Here is a 24,219-nt window from a genome sequence, read left to right as displayed (position 1 = left end):
TGATCTACTTTATTCTTTCACAGCCAATAAGTAAGTAAATAAATACGTATATACACCAATATATAATTGTAATTCTTTTGTTGATAAATGATAAATTTACTCATTCCATTCTAGATATTTTTTTCTCATTCTGGTTCTCACTAACATCCTTTAGAAGACATTGAGTAACAAATCCATAAGTAGTAAAATATCACATTTCCTTTCTTCTATTTTGATAAATGTTCTATTTCATGTAGTCATCATATCTCTACTATATTCACAAATGTTGTGATATATCTTTTAAGACAATTTTAAGACTCAGATCTCCTTTACTACTAGAAATCTTTTTTTCCTGATTGGTGCCATAACTAAATTTCTTCAGAACAGTTCTAGGTTGTTTTGTTATGGTCTAATAATTTATTAGAGAAAAAATTTAGCATGGAGATTAACCCACAATTAATTCTTTTCCTGTAATTACTTTCCCTCTCCCTTGTTCTAAAACTTGGTACTCAATGATATTATTAGTGATTCTAAATGTTATAATACTCTTTCTTTATCCATCACATTTTTGAAGAATTAAAAGCATTTTGGATATGTTTATTTTTATACACATACTGAGGCCAAATGAATTTCTCTTAAGTTCATCTTTTCTTTATATTTCTAGTCCCTGGTTCTGGTTTTTAGTAGGCACTAAAAATATTATTGAACTGAACACTAGCAATTTTAAATCTTAATAAATGTACTATGAGTCATTTACAAAGAGCACTGCCCAAGTTTCAAGGAAATTTTCTTAACACCAGGGCATACCTTTTTGCAAACAGGCATTTGGCAAGAGAACAATAACATATGTTTTCTATATACATATATATATATTTTTTTTTACCTGGCAGTCATCCACTTTTGTCCTCATTACTCCTTTCATATATTCCTTATCCATAGTGGGAGACACACCAAAACTGTTCCCCATACATAAAATCTCTGTTCTTCCATCTGGATATGTCACTTCCACCGAACCATTTAAGATTACACTCCAGGAGTCCAGCTAAACAAACAAACAAACAAAAATTACAAATGGTCAAAATGATCATTTTCACTGATAGTCTCCCTTGTCCCCATCTACAAATCTAGAAGTCATTTATAATTTCTCCTAACTCAAAGAAAGTGGACAGTTGGGGGAAATGCAAACCCAAACAACCAGTCACATAGTATCTCAGAAATAATATTTCTTTTCATTCTGTCAGAAAAACATATTTGGAAATAAGTATTTCTAATAGAAACAAAATTGATTGAAACATAAAAGAGTAAAGTATGAATCTTGATAATATACATAAGTAATGAAAAGTCCAGTGCAGCCTCTTGAAATTGTGGAACAGAATATTATCTTAGAGAAAAGATGGGAGGGCAGGGTTTCAAAGTGCCTACATTACTCACAACTTAGGAGTTAAGATATAGATAGGGAAAGTGAAGAGGGAAAAAAGAAAGGATTGAGAAGGAGAAAAGGTTTTCAGCATTTTCCAACTTTTAATGTTATTGTAATGATCATTTCTGAGCTAGTAACTTGAACTCTGTAATTTGAGGGGAGTACTGCTTACCTCTTCTCCATCATTTAACACTATAGTTCCTGCTCTTTCCACCACTGCAAATACCATCACAGCACAGAGTTCTCTTCTAACAGACATTGTCATGTTAGCAAAAGCAGGCAACTGATGCATAAATTCCAGAAGTTGTTCTGAAAAACAAAAAACACCCTTTATTTTTAAAAATGACAAAATAGCAGATTTTGTTAATGATTGTTCTAGCAAAAGAGTGTTTCAGTGTTCTTTTCTGTCTCTATAATCCTGTCTTTCTGGAGAGAGATGGTATTGCAACTGAGCCTAGATCAAATGTAGGGATGGAAGCAGATCTTTGAAGGTCTTTAGTTCAGCCTGCAACTGAAGAAGTTCTTCTAAAACGTGCCCAACTAGTAGTCATTCTTTTCCTTAAACTTTCAGGGACAGGGAGTGCAATACCTCCCAAGGCAACTCTTTGCAGTTTTAGATAGATCTAACATTACTATGTTTCTCTTTGCATCAAATTGAAATATTTCTCTTCACAACTGGTCCTAGTTCTGTCCTTTGAGGTCAAGCACAAAAAAAAAAATCTTTTTCTATACAACATTCTTTGAGATATATAAATTCCTTGAGATACATAAATGAATGAATGAATGAACGAACAAATAGATAGATAAATAAATAAAAAGTTTCTTTATTGTCTCCTTCAGTCTCCCAGTCTGCGCCAGCAGTCTCAAGTCTCTGCTCTTATCCAGTCAGCCACAGTCAGCAGTCTGCACATCCAAATGTAATGTCCTGCTTTCTAGAATCCCCAATTTGGGGTGACAAAACTTACTGTTGCTTTCTAGAGCTCCAACACCAGGGTGGATTAAAATATAGTGTCCAGACTATCTCTGTGAAAGATCTTGGGACCAACCCGAGTCCTTGGTCTTAGTGAAGTGATGAATGCAGGAGAGCTACCATGAGGTTGGTCAAATCTTCTCTCCTGTGGCTGAGTTTGTCCCCAGTTTAAATGCTCTATTACAATCAAATCAATTCATCATATTGAGTATAAACCAATCATTATATCCCTGGGAATCATTATTTGTTGTCAGATTAAATCTATCATACTGAACTAGAGAATTATTAATCACCATGCAAAACTAGATAACCACTGTCTTATCAATTCCACTGAGTTAACATCTTGTTGTAAGAATCCTTGTTTCAAGTACATTTCCCAGAGTTCTGGCCCATTACAAATTCCAATAGACTTGGGAATGGAAAATGCCAATTATTTCCCAAGAGTTCTCTATGGAGACTAAATGTGAGTCAAAGCATAGCGTTTTCACATTTTTTGTTTGTTTTTATTTCTTGTGAGTTTTTTTTCCCCTTTTGGTCTGATTTTTCTTGACAAATATGAAAGGATGTTTAAAAAGATTGTTCGCATTTAACCTATATCAGATTACTTGCCATCTTGGGGAAAGAGGAGGGAAGAGGGAAGTACTGCTTACCTCTTCTCCATCTACAAATCTAGAAGTCATTTATAATTTCTCCTAACTCAAAGTCTCAGAAAATGTCTTAGAAAAATGAATGTTATGGCTCTTTTCAATAGCAAGGTGATTCAGATCAGCTCCAATTGTGATGAAGAGAGCCATCTGTACCCAGAAAGAGGACTGTGGGGACTGAGTGAGGATCATAACATACTATTTTCACTTTTTTTTTTTATTGTTGTTTGCTTACATTTTATTTTTTCTCATTTTTTCCTTTTTGATATGATTTTTATTGTGCAGCATGATATTTGTGAAAATATGTATAGAAGAATTGCACATGTTTAACATATATTGGATTATTTGCCATCTAGGGGAAGGGATGGGGGAAAGGAGAGGAAAAAATTTTGGAACACAGCGTTTTGCAAGGATGAATGTTGAAAATTATCTATGCATATGTTTTGAAAATAAAAAACTTTAATTAAAAAAATTTTTTTAAACCCAACCATAAACAAACAAAAAAAGAATGTTAAAAAGTATTTGGAAAAATAAAATATTAAGAAAAAAACTGCTTTCTGAAGTAGCCTAGATGCTCTAAGCCTATACAACTAGCTGTGAGTAGATCTTTGGAATGACTAAGCACCTGGCTCAATTATTTACAAGTTCAATAGTAAAATTGCAAAAGTATTTGGCAAAATAAATGAGGCTTAATTCCAAATATCTACCAAATAAAAACACTAGAGTATAACTGAAGTGATATCAAATAAATAAAAAGAAATCCAAAGGAAATCCTGAGAATTATTGAGTACTGATGAATCTCCTACAATGACCTTCCTAACATCAATCCCATTCCTCTCACTGCTCCTAAGCAATTTTTTCATACATACATCTGACCATGTCACTCCTTTGATAAAAGTCCTGGTAATCATTCCATATATTTTTTTTAAACATTCCTATGCTTGGGATTCAAGTTCCTTTCAAATGATAACTGAACCTCTACTTATTCTACTCTCTTTTCCTCTATATTCCCTATACTATAACCAACATAGACTTAGAATCCATACTGATAGATGACACATGTGTTAATATTTTAATATAGGCTACTAAGGGACACAGTAGATAGGCAGGCATGGAGTCAGGAAGACTTGCACCAAATGCTGCTTCAAATTTATATATTGGCTGTGTGGGACCTTGGGCATATCAATGAACTTTCCTCAGCCTCAGTTTCCTTATCTGTAAAATGAAGGGTTTGAATTCAATGTCCTCTAAGGTTCCTTCCAGTTGTAAATTGGATGTCTCTATATTTCTTAAAAGAATTGCAACATATTTCAAAGCTTTGTGATTTTGAGACTACTTCCACAAACAAAGATTGTAATCCTTTAACCCTGTCTTTAAGAACTGCTATGCCCCAAAGCTTGTCTTCCTCCAATCAATTTGCTAATGATGCTCTTCAGAATCAAGTGGGCTGGCCCTTAGTGGACAGAAATACAGTTTCTATTTCACATATTTCCAAGTTGAGAGGACTTGGCAGATGATATGGCACCTTCTCATAACCCTTAAGAATCTAGTGTCCCCAAAATGTCACAATTAGAAACCCAAGTAGAACTTTGTCTTTACTTTACTAAAAAAGGGGGGGGAGGGGAGAGAAATAGACAAATTAATGTAGATAAAAACAGCAGTCTATATTCTACTTGCTATACGGAAGTTAGCTAAATGGTAAAAACCTAAACCATCTATCCTCTCTGACCAACACTTGAAAGAATTATGGAGCAATGGACTGAGTGTTGACTGACTTGATATCAGGAAAGTGTGGATTCAAATACTGTTGTTTGAGGATGAGGGCCACTTGTGAAGATCAAATAACATGGTCTCAGTGATTGTAAGGCATCAGTAAAAACTTACTTAAGCTAAACAGCAACTATTTTATTTACTTTTTCTTGGATAAAAAAAATGGAGTGGGGAGGTTCCAAAGAACCAGATCAATGAGTAGCCTCAATTAAGCCAAATTTCATATCAAAGAAGATACAGATGATTAAAGAGAGGTAAACTCACAACACCAGGTAAAAGGATTAAAAAAAATTCTTAAATAAATGGCTTTTATTTTTGGACAAATGCACTATGAAAAATTTATAAATCTCTTGTTATTTATTATATTTTATCTTTTATGCTAAATGGTTATTTAAATAACACTTATATATCAAGTTTAAATTATTTAATCTTGTGGAAACAATTTAGGTTCCATGGAGCTTTATTTCACTATGGATAATGACATAAGTTAATTGAAGGGAAAAATAAATAAGAACTAGTATAGTGTAGTAGGAAGAATTGTCCATTTGAGATCACACATCTAGAGCTTCAAGGATGCCAACAGGGAGGAAGGCAACTTTCCCCTTGCTATTTACAATTGAGAAAACAGAGGGAATATATACCCAAAGTCAGCAAGCAGAACATCCCAGCAGGATTTGAATTCAGGTTTTCTGACTCCTCAGCTCATTTTGCTGAAATTACATACTTTTTTAAAGTAAAAGTCTGTTGCTCTACCTTACAAAGTTGTTGTGAGGAAAGTGCTTTGTAAACTTTAACAGATAAGCATATTCAATCCTTTTTTGGGCAAAATGGACAGCAGCCAATTTTCTAGCATCAAATCACAATTCCTTTGAATGATAGCTTAAAAACTATATAGTTTCTAAAGTCCCCAACTTTCCCTACTAGAAAAATATATAGACTATCTTAGAAAATAACAACAGGGGGAGGGAGGAAAGGGAGAAAAAGCTTCTCATAAGTGATGCTCTTTTTAATTTAGAAAAAAAAAGTCACAAGCCACTGATGTTACAGGAGGAAAAGAAGGTGAGCATATACATATGAATAATCTAGTGTCATGATGAAGAGTGATCAAATTAATCTGACAAATAACTTATGTTTAATTGTTGTCATGAAATATTAGTCATGAAGGAGAAAGTTACCCAAAATTATTGTAATTAGGATTACTTTGATTACCTGTTTTAAGCTTCTGGTATCTATATATAGCATTAGTGGGAAGGGGGAGGTCTCAGTAGTATTTTATTTTTCCAAATACATGTAAAGATAGTTTTCAAAATTCGTTTTTGTAAGACTTTGTGTTCCAAATTTTTCTCCCTCTCTTCTTTACCTCCATTTTCCCCAAAACAGCAAGCAATCTGATATAGGTTAAACATGTGCAATCATTTTAAATATATTTCCATATTTGTCATGTGGTGTACAGATTAATGTAGACAGATTTCACTGAAAACAAATATAGTTTAATCTTTCTGTCACGTTCCTGCTCTCTATCTCTGAGACACACACACACACACACACACACACACACACACACACACACACACACTCCAAAAGCTGGTATTTATAGTGTTCAGAGGCTTACAGAGCGCTTTCTTTTTTTTAAAAACAAACAAACAAAAAAACAATAACAACAACAAAAATCCACGATGGTTTAAGGATTATTATCCCTATCTTGGGAAGCAGTATCTTTGGCCCAAAATGGCTAAATGATTTGGTAGATTGGTAAATTGGTCCCAGAAACACTAGTCATGAATCCTAATCTTTATTTGAGAAAGTTCCCTGTGCAGTTACTTTGCCACTTTTTTCACTTCACACAAAAATGAAAAATTAGGATTATGGGCATGAATCCTAACCTTTACTTGAGAAAGTTCCCTGTGCAGTTGCTTTGCCACTTTTTTCAATTCACAGAAAAATCAAAAACTAGAATTATGGGATTAAAAGCTAGACATTGAGCACACATTGAATCCAAGACTCTCATCTTACAAGAAACTGAGGCCCAAATAATTTAACTTATATAACTTGCATTATATAGTTGGTCAAGCATCTGAAACACAATTAGATCTCAGATCTTCCTGACTTTAAGCTCAGTGCTTTATCTATGCATTCCACCAAGCTTCCTCAGGTGTCATCTGAAGGTTCCTACTAGTCCTTGGCCCATCCTATTCTCAGAACACAAAATTGAACCATGATAAAGACCTCACTACCTCTAAGGTCTTTACCAGTATAATTCCTCCTGAAATAGTTTTTCAAGATACAAAGATAGGTGGTGAACAACGTTGTTTCAGTGCTAGGATGCCATTTTTTGGAGCTTCTTCCCAGATCTATGGGATATTCATGTCTCTCATCCTCATTGTTCTAATACAGAACAAAAGTTTATTTTTACATACTTCTAATTAGTATATTATATTGCTGTGCCCTTCACCAGCTCATTTTCTTCTGCTCTTGGGATTAAGAGGGTTTCACTTTAATAACCCAACTATGACAATATCAGAAATTTATATTAGATTTTCTAAAAAGGGATCAAAAAAAGATCTAAGAACAAGACAAACCACATACTTGACAGCTTTGCCTAGAGATACCCTTTTTACATTTTTGCTTCTCACGGTATTCAAGAATCACAGAATTTGAACCTTTACTCTGAGAATCTAAAGAATCTCAATAACCAATCTAGCTAAATACATGCACAATGAAATTTCTAATATAACATGGCCAACAAGTGGTCATTCTAGCCTTCAAGATCAAATACAATATCCTCTGTTTGCTGCTCAAACCTTTCATAACCAAATCATCTTCTAATCTTCCACTTTTCTTAAACCTTATTCTCCAACAAATTCTCTTTGATCCAGACACACTGGCCTCCTCACCAAGACACTCAATCTCCAGGCATTTTGGCTGTCTACCAAGCCTGGGATGCTCTTCCTTTTCTTCTCTATCTATAGATCTCTGGCTTCTTTTAAGTGCTTATGAAAAATTTATTTTCTTTAGGAAGCCCTTTCCCATCCCTCTTAATATTTGTACTTTCCCTATCTTAATTATTTCCTGTTTTCTCTGTATATAGCTTGTTTATATATATTTCTTTGTTTATCTCCCCAGTTAATGATACTTTGTATAACACTTGAAAGTTTGTATTTTACAAATATCATCTCAGTATATTCTCATTAAAATCTTAGAAGGGAGATGCTATTGTTTTCCCTATTTCACAGTTCAGGGAACTGAGACAGATTGTAAGTGACTTGCCCAGGATCATGCAACTAGCAAGTATGTGAAGTTGGATTTTGAGTCCAAGCCTAGCACCAGTCTATGAAGGCATAAGTACTGTCTTTTGCCTTTGTATCCCCAGTATTTGAAACAAAATAGCTACTTAAATATTTACTGACTGCTAGATGAGCTCCAAGGAAGGGGATCCCACCAGTTTTTAGGCAGCCCATTCCACTTTTAGACAGTTCTAATTGCTAGGAAGCTTCTCCTTGAAATCAAGCCAATAACTTCCTTCCACTGTTCCTGGCTCTGCATGGGGCTAAATAAAACATACCTAATACTTCCTCCTTAGAACAGCCCTTCAATACTAGTATATAGCTACCACATTCTCCTGAGTCTGCTCTTTTCTAGGCTAAAAAACAAGGATAAACTCACTCTTAGTCAACAGAAGTCTGTCTTAATAGAGACACTGCTTGTAAAATTAACTAATATATACAGTTACTTTGTTCACAACAAATAAGCCAAACAATCTGAGATCTAGGGCTGCAAGGGAGTCCAGGGGCCAACTAATCCAATCCACTCACTTGAGAAATGAGGAAACTCTTTGAATATCAATGAAGAGTAATAGAGAGCTGACAGATTATCTTTTCTGATCTATACAGTCACCCAGTGGATAAGATATTATTATTCCATTTAAAAATGAGAAAATTGAGGTTCAGAGATTAGTTGTTGTCAAATTGGTCTCTCCTGATTCCAACCCCACTGTTATTTCCATTTACACTGTTTCTAGATTCTAAAGAATAATAGTACTTAAACGTGAGATGCACAAAGTTAAAGAAGTCACCCCAAATGTTCATAGGGATTATTTGTGCTTACTCTATAGTAGAATATTCCAAGCTTATATTGGTCTGATCAGACACACTGTAACTTGATTTTAACATAGCGATGTCATTTTGGTTATCCTAGGGAACAAAGGACAATACCCAACCAACCAATTAAGAGAGAGTTTCCTGACCCGGGAGACTCTTGTACCAATATAGTCAGAGATCCACTACCTAATCACTATTGTTTAGTGAAAGATAATTATTAGTACTATTAAGTACACAAAACACAAATATAATTCCTAATAAATGTGTTTTATACATTTAATAATACTAATAACTCCTTATAATTGTATAATGTTTTATAAAAGTATTTTCCATATACATTAGTTCATTTGTTTTAACAGTAATCCTATGAGGTAAGCAGGGCAAGTGTTGCTATTTCTTATTTATTCATGAAAAGACAGGCTTAGAAAAAAAAATTACTGATTTTGCCTAACTAAAGTAACCAACAAGTAAGGAGTAGAGTCAGTGCCAGAACTGAAATATTCTAGTTCTCTTTCTATCCTTACATGAGATGATCTGAGGAGGTCTGAAAATTGAGCAGTGGTTAAATACTTTAAACTGTTCTTTGACAACTTTCCCAATGCCAACTTACCAATGTCATCATCCGTCCTATCAATGGGATCTTTTTCCAAACAATCTCTAACAATATCCCTACTCATCAAAGGATCCGAGGCCCTTTCAATGTCCTCTTCATCATCATCATCTTCTGAATCCACTGCAGTTTCTGGCAGCCCACTCAGGTCCATATCACCAGCCTCACTTTCTGTGGCCTGAAAGATCAGAATAATACTCATTTAGAGAGGAAGACAACCCCACACAATCCACACATGGTTAACTAAAAATTTTTAAAATGATCTTTCTTCCCTGTATAAATGTTGATCTATCAGTATCAAGATATACCACCAGGTCCTCATATAATATCTTGAATTAATTCTGCAAAAACCTATTATAAGAGAAAATCAATACAGGGAACAATGCATTCAATGGACTCCATGTTTTAATTACAATGATATTACAACAGGATTCTGCAATGCTAGGATTTAGTTTTAATGATTAATATTATATATAAAACAGCATAGGTTAGGGGAACATCATATGAGTTAGACTTAATTCCTTTATTGTCCATAATGTTCCTATAACAATGCAATCACAGCTATAATCTGTCCCCTTCCCTATTTCCTATTTCAGAGTTGGATTTACAAAACAAAAATTACTCAATACAGTTTTTCTTACTTAAATGATCAGAAGTACAGATTATAGGTTCTTAACTATAAAGTTGGAAAGTCCTTTAGATATTATATAATACAATTCATCTGATATGATCATATATGATCTAATATCATATAGGGAGAGCCACAATTTGAACACAAACCCTTTAACTCTGAAATCCAGGTCTATTTCCATGGCAATGATGTAATAACAAAACCACTGGATTTAAAAGTTAGAATATCTGGCTTCAAGTTTGATCTCTGCCATTTATTAACTGTAAGATCATAAGACAGAAACAGAAAAAGAAGAAGAGAGGAGAGGGAAATAGAAGAGAGAAGGGGGAAGGTAAAAGGGAGAAAAAAGAAGAGGGGAAGAAAATAAGGCAGATGGGAAGGAAGAGGACGAAAAGGGAGAAAGGAGGGGAGGGGAGAGAAAGGATGGAAGAGGGTAGGGGAAAAAAAGGGAGAGAAGAGGGAAAAGGAGCAAAGAGGGGGGAAAAGAAAAAAGACATGAGGGAAGGGGAGGAGAAGTTAAAGGGAAGAGAGGGGAAAGAAAAGGAGACAGAAAAGAGGGGAAGGTTCTAAAAGAGGAGTATGGCATTAAGGAGATGATGCCATGACATCGTGTATTTACATAAAATATACATATAAATATATATATACACACACACACACACACACACATTTGTAGACCAATAGTAAAAAATCACACATGCAATATTTTCTCAATGGAACATCACAATTCTCTGAAGGTGGGCAATGGAAATACTCATACTTCAATTACCAATGAAATGAAGTCATTTAAGGAGGCTGGCTGACTTGCCCACAATACCCATATCAATAAGTATCTAACTCAGGACTTTGACCCAGGTAATTCTGATTCAAAATCTAGTGATCTTTCACTCTACTCTATGATGCTATCTTGTAAAAGATAAGCTAGAAGATGATTTATTTCTAAATTTAGAAGGATACATGAAATGTGAACCTTACCACTTGACATATATGAAATCTACTCACACACAAACAACAATTCAAGTCCTTGAAATGCAAGTACAGAATGAAATAATGCCTCATCACAGTGCCATAACCTAATGCAATTCTTTAATTTTAGGTAATCCTAGTGGGCAAAATAAGGAGAGTTCCCAAAGAAATGTTGAAGCCATTTTTAAAAGGAGAAATACAAGATGATGAAAATGGAAAAAAGTTCAAAGAATCAAAATAGAAATAATTATTGACTTTAATGTCTATAATTTTGAAATTGTAACAATATATATAAATATATAAAAGCATTTGCGCATATATGCATGTTTCAGTTACTTATTTTTTTTCAAATTAAATATTTAATAAGCCCACTGCCCCATTTCTCTCTCCACTTTAGGTGATTCCTCCTAAAGCTTGGGTTCATGTGAGAAAAACCAAGCTTCAACGACCATTGTGTTAAATATAAGCAACTACAAATGCTGCCAAAACAATAACTTCCCTGTTTTTTAAAAAAAGTCTCTTTTTATTTTTCTGAATACATGTAAGGATGGTTTGTAAATGTATATCAATTTTTAATCCCTCTCTCCTTCCTTCCCCTCTCCCCTAGATAGCTAGCAATCCAATATAGGTTAAACATGTGCAATTCTTCTAAATAGATTTTCATATTTATTACACTACGCAAGAAAACTCAGATCAAAATGGAAAAAATATGATTAAAAAATAAAACAAGCAAACACCACCACCTCAAAAAAGATTAAAATACTGTTCTGATCCACATTCAGTTTCTCTTTGGATGTGGAGGGCTATTTCAGTCACAAGTCAATTGGAACTGCCTTGAATCACCTCAAACAATAACTTCCCAATCACACTGTGTCCGTATTCAAAGAATTTCTGTTCCAAAACCATCTGGCAGTAGCCAGAATGCAAAGAGAGAAAGAAATCCAGATCTAGCTATCCCTTTGTGTAAACAACAAACTTAAGAGAAAATAGTAGGTAACAATTCTAAACAGAGGGATTGAAAGTAAGGACAAGGATTTATGTGGATTTAACTGTGAATTCCTATGCAGTCGGATTTTAAAATCCAAGAAGTATCGTGAATTACTATAATGTATAAAGAATGTGTTATCAGGTGAACTGCCAAAGAGGTGGCCAAGAGATCAGCACTTACTGTTACTGCCATGTGCTGTTTTGAAGTCAGTATAGTCAATAACCAATCACAGACACTTACTTTTTGGCACTGAGCCAAATGACACTGACTCATTTCAGCACTAAAATTTATTTCTCTTCAGTCAAATTTTCAACCATGTATAGTAGAAAGAAGAATGGACTTTTTTTTAGGGAACTTGGATTCTGATTTTTCCTCTTCTGTTTAACTTTGTGCCCTTGTTCACCCACAGAGTGCTTCTATGACCTTGAGCAAGTTCATTAACTTGTCTGTGATTTATTTTGTTCATCTCTAAATGAAGAAGATTGAATTAGACCTTTAAAGTTCTTCTCAACACAATCTAGGATCTCACCTTATATATTATATATATTCTTTAATATGAAGTCAAATGAAAAAGCAGTCATATCATAGAATGGTCCACTGACTTTGACTTGAGCACAAGCTCAGAAAGGATTCAAATTTAATGGGTAAAGTAAATTAATAATTCAATGATGGGATAAGAATGTTTAAAAAGAATTGATATGATTTATACTAGTTGTGACATTGTAGGAAGGCCAGATTTTTTCCAAAATCACTAAGATAACTGTGTAACACAAGGCTAGAAAGTATGTTACCTAAAAAAGAAATATATACATTCTAGTTACACCAATTTTGTGTCACTTTTTGGTTCCTATCTTGCTATAACTTTTCATTTAAAAAAAGTTCTAAAATATTAAAACTATTTAGTGTTTGGTTTTTAAAAATGTTTTAAATATGAGCAAATATTCAAAGATAATGCAAATAAAGGAAAACAAGCAGAAGTAATTTTCATTTCTAGAAATTCAATGTAAAAGTATTTGGAATAATAATATATTTCAAGTGACTAAATACTGTTTAGACTCAACTGCTTAAAACTGAAAGTCATAAAATTATGCAATTTTTAGATCTAAAGAATTCCATCTAGCCCAAGACATAATTAAAAAGAATCTCCACTGTCTAACATATCTGAAAAGTGGACACTGAAGAAGAACTCCAAGGAGAGATACTATTACTGTATCTCTTAAGGGAATCCACTCCATTTTTTGGGCAGCTTTAAATGTTGGGAAATTTTCCATGACATGAAGTCTTAAATTTGCCTTTTTAACTCATATCTGTTCTTCTTTCTGTCCCCTAGAGCCAAACAGAAAAAGTCTAATCCTACTTTCTTATTACAAATCCACCAAACAGGTAACTGTAGTTATCTTTTCCCTGTGAATCTTTTTTCTTCTAGCTAAACAATGACAATTCTACAGACTATTGTGTCACTCATTAATTTATTTGTTCTGTACATCAAGACTCAAGCACCATCATTGTTTGGTAAAAGGCACTTAACAAAATGTTTGTTAAATATGGACATTTTTGTTCTCAGTTTTATAACCTATACAAGGGAGAAAAGTATTAGATCCCACAAAAGGTGGCTTCTAGCACTAAAATCCTATGATTTCTTGAGTATTTCTTATAATTTCTTATTAAAACTGTTGTTACATACATATTCATCTACATACTCTTAAATTTTATCTGTGATTTGAAATTCAAAGGCCAGAAAAGTCCCATGAATCAAAACCTTCCCCTCAAAAAAATTTTTTTTTCCCCAAACTCTCTCATATGATACCAAATGACTATCATTAATTATTCCTCTATACCTAACTGGAAGAAACATTTTCAAAAGTATTTAGAGACTCTCATTAGGGACAATAACTATTTTCAGTCAATGAAACATTTCTGTTATTGAATGAAATGAGTTCTAAAATCTTTTTATGTGATGAACAACTACTTCTTTTAATTCAAGAATCTTAGCCATACATTGGCATCTGGGAAGAAAGAAAACAGAATGTGCTATAAAGCAAACTGTCCTCTACTTTATGCTTTATTTTCCCAAGTGAATCCTATTTATGGAGGCTTTAAAAAAAAAAAAATACATCCTAGAGCTCCATGAAATCCTGTCCTCTGAATCCCTTCTCTTCTGGATATAATATTTTCATCAGCGTCCTGCCACAAGACCAGGTACAGGTGAGATAAAAATACAACCAGGTATTTTTGATAGTTCCAGTAAAGAATTTTACAGATAAATCTCCAAGTGATCCACAGTACCTGAAATTACATGCTTCAAGGGATTGTCATCAACCAACTGGTATTATGGTCTCTTTCTACAGTTCCCCAGAGAAGGTTTAGAGATAAAGACATTAACCCTAACTCAAAAAAGTCAAAGATTGTTTCCCTACTTGGTAGAACCTGCAGAGACTATTTCCCTGTAATAAATGTGACATTTTTACTTTATGATGAGACAGCCAAAATGAAATGTAACAAAGGACAAATGTAGCTAATAATTAACACACTGGTCTTTATGTCAGTCATGTTTTCTCTGCAAAATCTGACTTGTAGGAAATATGCAAACTATAGTCTTATTTTTTCTCAGTGTGAACTTGGTTTCCCCCTCCCCATAATTCAAGGAATAACCCCTATATCTAAATCAGTCACATATATTGTAATAGAGTCAATAAACGTTTATTAAGTGCCTACTATGTATCAGGAACTATGCCAAACATTGAGGATATACAGAAAGGGGAAAAAAACATAAACAAAATATGATCACTGCTTTCGGAGAGTTTAGTTTAATATTGGAGAGAATATTCAAACCACAACATACAAGATATAGACAGGAAAAAATGGGAAAATATTAGACACTAAGTAATTAATATGAAGAAGGAAATATGATATTATTTGTATATTTTCCTAATTAAGGACTGAAGTTGGAATTCAGTTCACCTATTTCCTTTTCTAATCAAAGTTCATTAAACATAAAAACAAGAATAAAACAAAAGAAAGGAGCTTCCCTGAACAAGGCTCAAAAATAACCAATGACGACCAAGGCATTACAATGAGAAAGGAGATTTACATACATTTTTGGCATACGATAATCAAAATATTGTTCAATATTGTCTTATTTCTCTTCAAGAAAATAAAAGAGAATCGGCCCAAAGAAGGGAAAAGATCAGGAAAGAAAAGCTACACCAGCCAACCATTCCATGTGACTTCAGGGGTCAGTCACTGAACTTTAAGGCTAAGAAGGAATCAAAAAAACTATCTGAGGCAACACCATCATTTATAGATGTGGAAACAGCTGCTGAGAGATGAAATAACTTACCCAAGACAGTTAGCCACAGATCCAGGACCAGAAGAATCCTGGTGTCTTTTCACTATACCACAATCTCTCCCACACACAGAGAATTTACGAGCGGCCATTCAGAAAACATGTGATGATATAAGACTTCTGAATTAATTATCTTCATCCCAGAACTTTCCCTGAAAACTGTCTCTTGATCCCTCATATTTAATCACTGTGTCACTGTGATTCAGATTGCTCTATGGAAGCAAAGAAAACCTCACAGAAATGGTCTACCTTATACAGCTCACCTCATGTTATAAATATAAGATGCATTTAAAAAAAAATACATCATATACATAACATTTAAAAGACATTCTAAAAATAGGCAAATGTGGGAGTGATTATTCACATTACAAAAGATTCTTAACTTTTAAAGGATAGTCCTTTACATGACAAGCTTCTCAGTACACTTCAAACACAATGCAATTTACATAGATTTTCAGGAACACTACTTTCTATAAAGTGAATTATACCTATATTTTATGCAACAATACCCTACTCCACCCCATTTCCCACTTTTCACTGGCAACTGATTGTTCACTATATCAGGAAAAGCACACAGGAGGGCATATTATAAAGCCGGAAGGTATGCAATCTGTTGGCAGGATAAAGCAAAGATATCATGGGAAAAAGCTAAAACAATAGTCCCCACCTTGCCCACTTTGGAGAAAATTCTCACAGGCTCAGCTTCCCTTAATGTCAAATGACTTCTATATTCAATAAATACTCAAGCATTCATTGAGAAAGTTACCATATGTAAAAAGCAGCAATAAAATGCTTTGTGCTTTTCCAAGCCAATAAAAGATGAAAGAGTTTGAACAAGTACCTTCCAGTATGTAAATAAAAAATACCCTTGCTATGTTCTTTCTGGCTATTCCAAAAAAGTAGCAAACTTATGTTGATCCAATTTTAAGACCTCTCATACTAGATGACACTTAAAAAACAACCACCTTAAAATGATGTTAAAAAGAGGCCCCAACTACATTCTCTTCAGAGAAAAAGCTCATAAACTTCTTTAGGAATAGAATTCCTTCACTAAATTATCTTTTTCATGCAACACCTGACACAAAGACCTAGTTTTTACACTAATAATTAGAAATATTCTCTGAACAATTCTGAAAGCATCTAAAGATTCAGTTCCCTAATTTATTTTTTAAAAAAGAACTATGAATCTATTTTCCTTTGTAAACAGCTGTTCTTAAAAAAAAAAAAAGGAAAAAACAAAACCAAACACTATACAATTACAACTTGGCTCTGATACAAACAAAATTTCAATAACAAATTAGGAAAATAGTAAATAATGCAATGGTAGGCAATGAAGGATTAGTTAATTTAACCAAGATACAATTGACTAAAAAGGAAACATCTGAACAGAGTTATATTATCATTAAACACATAGATAACATTTTCAATTCAGATAATTAATTGTTCCACACCATCACCAAGCAAAAAGCACCTTAGCTATAAATTTGATGTATGAATTTCAAAATTACTAAATTTGATAAAGAAGAAAAACAACCTATTCCATCAAACCCAGAAGGAAAAAATTTATAACTTCATACCTTGGAGTGACTTAAAGAAGCAAAATAACATTTCCTTCTGCCTTTCCTTAGAGAACTCCATGCTATATATGACTCCAATCCCTTGACCATTTCAATTCTCTTCCAGGCCATCTCTCCCATACTAACCCTTCACTGAAGCAATTCAACTCTACAAGGTCCTCCTCTCTTGTATCTCAGTCCCCTATCATATGACTGATTATGCCCTACAAAGGCTCAGCTTTGGACCACTCACACCATTTGCTTGCTATCTTCACTCCCACATACCTGCCGCTGAACAAAGGTAAAGAAAACCACGAAACCAATCTGAAAGGCTCCACTGCAAATTTGTTAACACAACCTCAACTGGGTTCTGAATAGAGTTATGTAATCCCACTATATCTTCCTTATTAACTAACTCACTATCCCACTCTACAACAGCTTTCTCAAACTTTTTCATTTCTGCTCAAATCTCCCATGGCTATCCTTCTCTCTATTCTCTCAGTTGGATACCTTGACTCACACCAAAAAAAAAAAAAAAAAGTCATTCACCTTGACTTCCTTTTTCTCCCTCTTCCTCATCTCAGTAGCTTTCTGTTGCTATCTCCTTGTTCACCCCTGTCCCACATGATGAGGGGACTTTACTCCTTACCATGGCTCTCTTATCCCTCCTACCTGGTTCAAAAAATCTCATTCCATCCTATCTCCTCTGTCTTCCTCATTTTTTCACATTTTGAATCTCTCATTCACTACTGACTCATATTCAGTGCCTTAAAACATATCAATATACTCTATGTTCTGAAAAAAACTTGAGACTTCTTTCCCTGCTATCATCTGGTATCTTTTCTGACCTCTATAGCTAATGTTCTCAGAAAAAAAAAAGTGTAAAATAGACAACTCTACTTTACCTGTTCAAGTGACCCCATTCCACCTCATCTCCTGCAACAGACTGCACCCTCTGTCACCTCCATCCTTGATAAATATTATCTCATATCTCCTTTGCCTTGAAAAGGCCTTCAACAATATTTTCTACCTTCTTATCCCCTTATGATCTAGCTTCTGACCTCATCATTCCACTAAAACTGCTTTCTCCAAAGTTATCAATGAACTCTTAGTTGCCAAATCCAATGGCCTTTTTTCAATCCTACTCTCATTGCCCTCTGAAATTTTTGACACTGTTCATCACCCTCTCTTCCTTTCATCTCTTTAGATTTTCAAAACACCATTCTCTTTTCTGATTCTTGTCCTTCTCCATCTCCTTTGCCCAATCTTCCAGCAGATTGGATCCTCTAATTTTAAGTATCCTTAAAAGTTTGGCTGTGGATCTGCTTCTCTTCTCTCTATATACTACCTCTCTTGCTGATCTCATCAACTCTGATTTTAATTATCATCTTTAGGCCAGTGATTATCCAATTTAACTATCCTATCTTGGCTGGCTTCCAATCTTGGATCTCCAACTGTCTTTCAGATAGTAGACATCCAGTTGAGGCACTAAACATTTTTAAAATGAAATTCATTATCTTTTCCCTTAAATCCCACTGTCTTTCTATCTCTACTACCTTTCCCATCAGGGTGTTTGGCAATATCAAACTCTCATTCTTCCAGGCTTTCAAGCTAAGAGTCATCTTGAACCCTTCCCTATCTTGCATCCAATCTCTTGCCAAGATGTGTTGGTCTTACCTTTGTAATTTCACTCAAGTATTACACCTTCTCTCCTCTAACGATCACTTTAGTGTAGACTCATATCACCTTATTCTTAGATAAATTCTAATAGCCTGCTTATGGGTTGGTCTGCCTCTCCCTTCTTCAGTTCACCCTTCATTTAGCCACAAATCTGATTCTCCTTTGGTGCAGGTTATGGCACACAACCTCACTCTCATTAAATAAAAACTAGTGTTTCCCCATTGCTTCCAAGATAAAAAACAAATTCCTCTGGTGCTCAAAGCCCATTATAATGAGCCTCCTGCTATCTTTCCAGTCTTCTTACATCTTACTCTCCAACATGTATTCTTTGATCCAGTGATGCCGGCATCCTGTCTCTTTTATGAACAAAACACTTGATCTCTTGGATCCAGATATTTGCTATTCCCCATGCTGAAACACTCCCTCTTCAATTGTGTACTTAAATAAAGCCATGGAAGTTAGTAAGCAGACTCAAATCCCATCTTCTACATGAAGCTTTTCATAACCCTTTTTAATTCTAATGCCCTTATCCCTTAATTAGTTCCTATTATCCTCATTTAGTTTGATTATAAATTTTCTCACTAGACTGTAAGATTCTTGAGGGCAAGAACAATGGGTTTTTCTTTCTTAACTGCAACCTCAGCACTTAGCACAGTGCCTAGCACATAGAACATGCTTAAATCTACTAAGTGAATGGCCCAGTCCTGTGCTCTCTTAACATCAAGAATTACAGTATCTCAGTGCTGAGAGGGTCCTTGCACAGGAGGTGAGCTAATCTAATCTGGACCTGAAGAAAAATCCCCGAAGAGTGCGCTCAGCTCACTATCCAGCAACCACTGCCCTCATCTTGTATTTGTGAAAAGAATTTTTGTCAAGTCATTTGTCTCTTCCTGTTCAACTTTGCATTCTACTATTTTCACTTTTTTTGTTTTTTCTCTCTCGGGGTTTTTCCTTTTTGTTCCGATTCTTTCACAATATGATTAATGTGGAAATAAAAATAAACGGATGAATGAATGAATGAATCTACTAATTGAAGTTTGATTTTCCTTAAGAATACCCATGATTTTTTTTTTTAAAGGCAATCAGGATTAAGCGACTTGCCCCAGTTACACAGCATTTAAACTCAAGTTTTTCAGACTCCAAGCTGGTGCTCTAACCACTGTACAACCTAGTTTCCCTGTTGGTATTCCTTTCTAATCTTCCTCTGCATAAAAGTCTAGTTCCACACATAAGGGTTTCAAATTTTAAAGTATTATTTTGAAAATGCCCATCTCAAGAAACAGAAATATGGATTCAAAGCAACAAAAAAGTGTCATATAAAAGAAAACAATCATTTAATCACCACTTAATTCTTTCATATTAATTACAAAAAAAAGGAGAAACATTAATTACATTTAAAAAAAAGATGTTTCAAAAGAAAGTTTCTCATAATTTAATCTTCATACAATGAACTAATCTGTGTGCATGTAAACATAAATATTATTACACAGTGTTAATGCTCTTAAAATAGCCATGGAGTTTCCATTCTGTTCCTGCAACCTAAAACAAGGAAGTGCTGGCATGTTCCAGTTATATCTGAGTAACTAAGATGTCACAAAGATATTCTGGAGTTAACAATTATGAACCAAGAGAACTATAGGATGATACCCTTCTCATTTCCTGAACCTTTTACCCCACTCCCAAATCTCTAAGATGGCAGAGTTTTTCTCTAAACATTTTAAAACTGATTAGTGTTTGGAATTGGTCCTTTGGATGATCTTCAATAACTTCATGTGGATATGGCAAAATATTATCACAATTTCAAGCCTCAGTATATATAACTTATGAAAGTTTTAGAGACCAAAGTATATATCACTATCTTTCAGTTAACATGAGCTATTACATAATCTTTACTTACTCATTCTTTTGTGGTAATGAGAAAGGAGTTCAATATAATAATAAAATAATAAAAATCAAGACTGCTATATAGATCTTAATGTTAAAGAAAAATATCTTAATGCATAATTACATTTTATTTTTAGCAAAAGTAAACATCATAAATCTATAAAGCTTATAAATATTTGCATTTATGGCTAAAAATGCACTTAATGATTAAATTGTTTAAAAAGTTGGTAAGAAAGCATCTCTGGCACACCCACTTACTCAAAAGTAAACCCAAAGCACGAGTTACCTTTTAAAAGTCAAAAAATCTTTTGAAAAAATTTCTGGGGGGTAAAAAAAAAACCTTTTTGAATCCAGCTCACTCTTGGATTTAACTGGTATTCCCCCCTATCCTGAACAGAATCTTAATGGTTCAGTTACTTTGCAGCAGTTTGTCTAAAATAGAAACTGACCATTATCAAAAGTTGGTAATGATTTTGAAACAAACAGTAAGAAGACCAAGTACATTTCTTTCAAAATTGAATTGGAATTTATATAAATCGAATTGGAATTCAAATTTAAAATTTTCTTATTGGTATTTTTGAATCATGTACAAGTTAGTAAGCAATTAATGATGAATGCTTGGAAATACCAAATAGCCAAAGAAAGGGAGAAATCTATCTTTTCAATAGTTACTTCTGAGTAATTTTTGTAAAACCACAAAAATGTTATTAGATAATTAAAAAAAAAAGTTTCTTTGTGTTCTATTAAAGTAAATATTTTTCTCTTAAATGTGTCATTAGGACTTAAAATTTCCTACAAATTTATTCAACAAATCTTGAAAGAAACATTTAGAAATTCTCCCTTAAAAACTGATAAAGAAATTCTCTGAGCTCTGGGAGTAATGCAAGAAATGATATAATTCACTTCAACTGACATCTAGTATGTCCTAACTATGTATAAGGCACCATGCTAGGAAATGTTTTTTTTTGTTTGTTTTGTTTTGTTTTTTTAGGTCTTTATCCTCATGAAATTTCTGGCCTTAAAAGCCAAGAAGCCTTAGGACTATATATCAAGTCATTTTAGGCAAATACCTACCAAGTAAAAAATGCAATTCCAAGTACAACTTATCTATTTCTTCAGTTACATAAAAAAGTCAACAGCAGTTTGTTCTAAAATAGTAGTGTTTTAAATTTCTATTGTTTTTCAAAACAAAAACTATTTATAATGCAGTGACCCACTGCTCTAACATATTACTTATGCTCTAACAGAAAGGTGATGTATCCATATTAAGGAACAAGAAATATTGGCTTTTTGTTTTGTTTTTCTCCCAGACATGGTCAATCCAAGAATTTGTTTTGCTTGACTTTATATTTTTAAAATGTGTTTTCATTTTTTTTCTTTTTCAATGGGATTAGGGGGTGGGAGGGGAAAGAGTTGAATTTTTGTTTATTGGGGAAAAGTTTCTTAATTTGTAAAATGAAAGTGTTGGAATTCAGGAATGTCAAACAATGGTCTATATAACATTATTCAAAAAACTACAAATTAACATTATGTTGTATTATATTTTTTTTATTTTGTTAATTATTTTCCAATTACATTTTAATCTGGTTCAGGCTGCACTAGGGAGTTGCTGCTTTTTGGTAAATTAGATACCTCTAGATTAAATGAATCTCAATCCCCATTTATGATCTTATACTTAATTAAAAAGAAACATTTTTGGGATAGAATTCTTAGACCATTCATGCCACTTTATGCAGGTAAACTGGGTGGTTAATAAATGAACAAAGAAATATCAACATAATGTGCATCTATACATTTTTACATGTCTACATATTTAATTTTATGGTTCTCTTTTTACCACACCAAAATTTTTCATATACCCAGAAAAATGAGATGGGAGGAAAATGATAAAGATACCGATTTTTCTTACCTGGTAGATATCAGAGAGGCTGCTGCTTCCAGAATCACTAGTGATGCTACATCCTGAATGACTAGAGGAAACGTGGGTCACCTGTGGGTGGAGACTGTCAGTAAGGTGTAGTTTTGTGAAATCTGCCGGAAGCTGAAGGAAGAGTAGGAAAAATAACATTACAATTTGAATCAAACTATTCTAAATATTAATTTAAAATCATTTTACATATTCTGAATTATCACAAGCACACAAACATATAAACACAAATTTATTAGAAAGATTTCTGTATTAAAAAAGAAATTTAAAGAATTATTTGTGTTTATACAATATACAATTTTTGTATCTCCAAATTTAGAAAGACTCAAACTTTAAATAAAAGTTACTTAAAAGTGAAGATTTCTAATTGTAACATATATGATGAAGTGAATGATGACTTTCAATATTTACATAGTACTTAGCAATAATAATTGATATCAGAGTTACCACTCAAACATCATAATAGTAGAAGCAAGGAAGTGTAAGAATATTTATTAAAACTAATAAAAATCCAATTTTGCCACTTGATGGAGTTCTAACTAGAAAATTATTTTACAACTATTAGGTCAATATAGGTATTCACACTTATGAACCTATACCTTCAACTATTACCTAGCTAATCTACATCATCTAAAACAAGGAATTAAGACTCAAAAGTATTTGCTGAGGGCTGGTGTAATATTCTGGCTAGCTTTCTGGAGGGCCTTCAAACCAGCCTTAGTTTCAGCAGAATAATCACCACAAGAATAGTCAAGGATAAAGTCCAAAGTCTTTATTGTCTCCTTCAGTCTCCCAGTCTTCCTCAGCAGTCTCAGCCAATCAGCAGTTTACACATCCAAATGTACCTGCTTTCTAGAGCCCCCAAATTGGGGTGACAAAATGTACCATTGCTTTCTAGAGCCTCCCCCCATCCTCCAGGTGATTAAAATATAGTGTCCAGACTGGCTTTCTGGAGGTTCTCAAGACCAGCCCCGAGTCCTTGGTCTTTAGTGGAGAAGTGATGAAGGCAGGAGAGCCACCATGAGGCTGGTCAACTCTTCTCTGTCTCTAAGGATGTCCCCAGTTTATATTCTCTATTACAATTACATCATTACAGTATACTGAGTATAAACAATCATTTTTTTCACTAAGGAACCATTATTTATTGTAAGATTAAATCAATCAGACTGAACTAGAGAACTATTAATCACCATGCTAAACTAGATAACCATTGTCTTAGCAATTCCACTGAGTTTACACCTTTCTCCAGAGTTCTGGCCCATTACAGGCTGGTTGGGTGACCTAAATCAATAAAATCTGCTTATAACTAGGGATGATATATTTGAACATAATTACACTTCATTGAACATAATCTCTTTTCATTATAAAGATATTTTTGTTCTAGTGGTATTCACTCCTAATGGGATTTTGATCTGTATTTGATTTCATCTGAAGAACACCGGCTCAATTCTATCTTAAGAAGTAATTCTGTCAGAAATCTACTTTATTACAAAGCACCTGTAGGTTCTAGGTATCTAAAAATAGCATTAAGACTAAAAGTAAATAATATAGTTTCATTTCTTCATGTGAAACTATGGATTAGTTTACATTATTTTCATCCTATTTAGGGCTCACAGGGCAAAATTTAAAAACATTTAAATCATTGTGTTGGCTCTTATGTTTTAAAATATGCATTTGATTTACCCTTGAATGACATCCTGTTTTTTTTAGACTCATCATCTGTGGTACAGGGAAGGTGAAGAAACTCACTT

At 33.7% G+C, this 24,219-nt stretch overlaps 1 protein-coding gene across 12 annotated transcripts in view; it reads right to left on the bottom strand.

Annotated features, from left to right (window-relative positions):
* The window catches only part of RAPGEF2 (Rap guanine nucleotide exchange factor 2), a 294,557-nt gene that overhangs the window by 38,395 nt on the left and 231,943 nt on the right, over positions 1-24,219 (bottom strand). For all 12 annotated transcript variants that reach the window (XM_051965601.1, XM_051965605.1, XM_051965603.1 and 9 more), the window contains 4 exons: positions 22,451-22,582; positions 9,491-9,668; positions 1,572-1,708; positions 863-1,021 (listed from right to left, as the gene is read on the bottom strand). In XM_051965601.1, coding sequence (XP_051821561.1) covers positions 863-1,021; positions 1,572-1,708; positions 9,491-9,668; positions 22,451-22,582 — 606 coding nt within the window. The remainder of the gene's footprint in view (positions 1-862; positions 1,022-1,571; positions 1,709-9,490; positions 9,669-22,450; positions 22,583-24,219) is intronic.

Source organism: Antechinus flavipes, chromosome 6 (genome assembly GCF_016432865.1).
Source record: "Antechinus flavipes isolate AdamAnt ecotype Samford, QLD, Australia chromosome 6, AdamAnt_v2, whole genome shotgun sequence".
Taxonomy (NCBI): domain Eukaryota; kingdom Metazoa; phylum Chordata; class Mammalia; order Dasyuromorphia; family Dasyuridae; genus Antechinus; species Antechinus flavipes.
The sequence above is the reverse complement of the archived record's forward strand: the minus strand, read 5'-3'. Positions and strand labels throughout refer to the sequence as shown.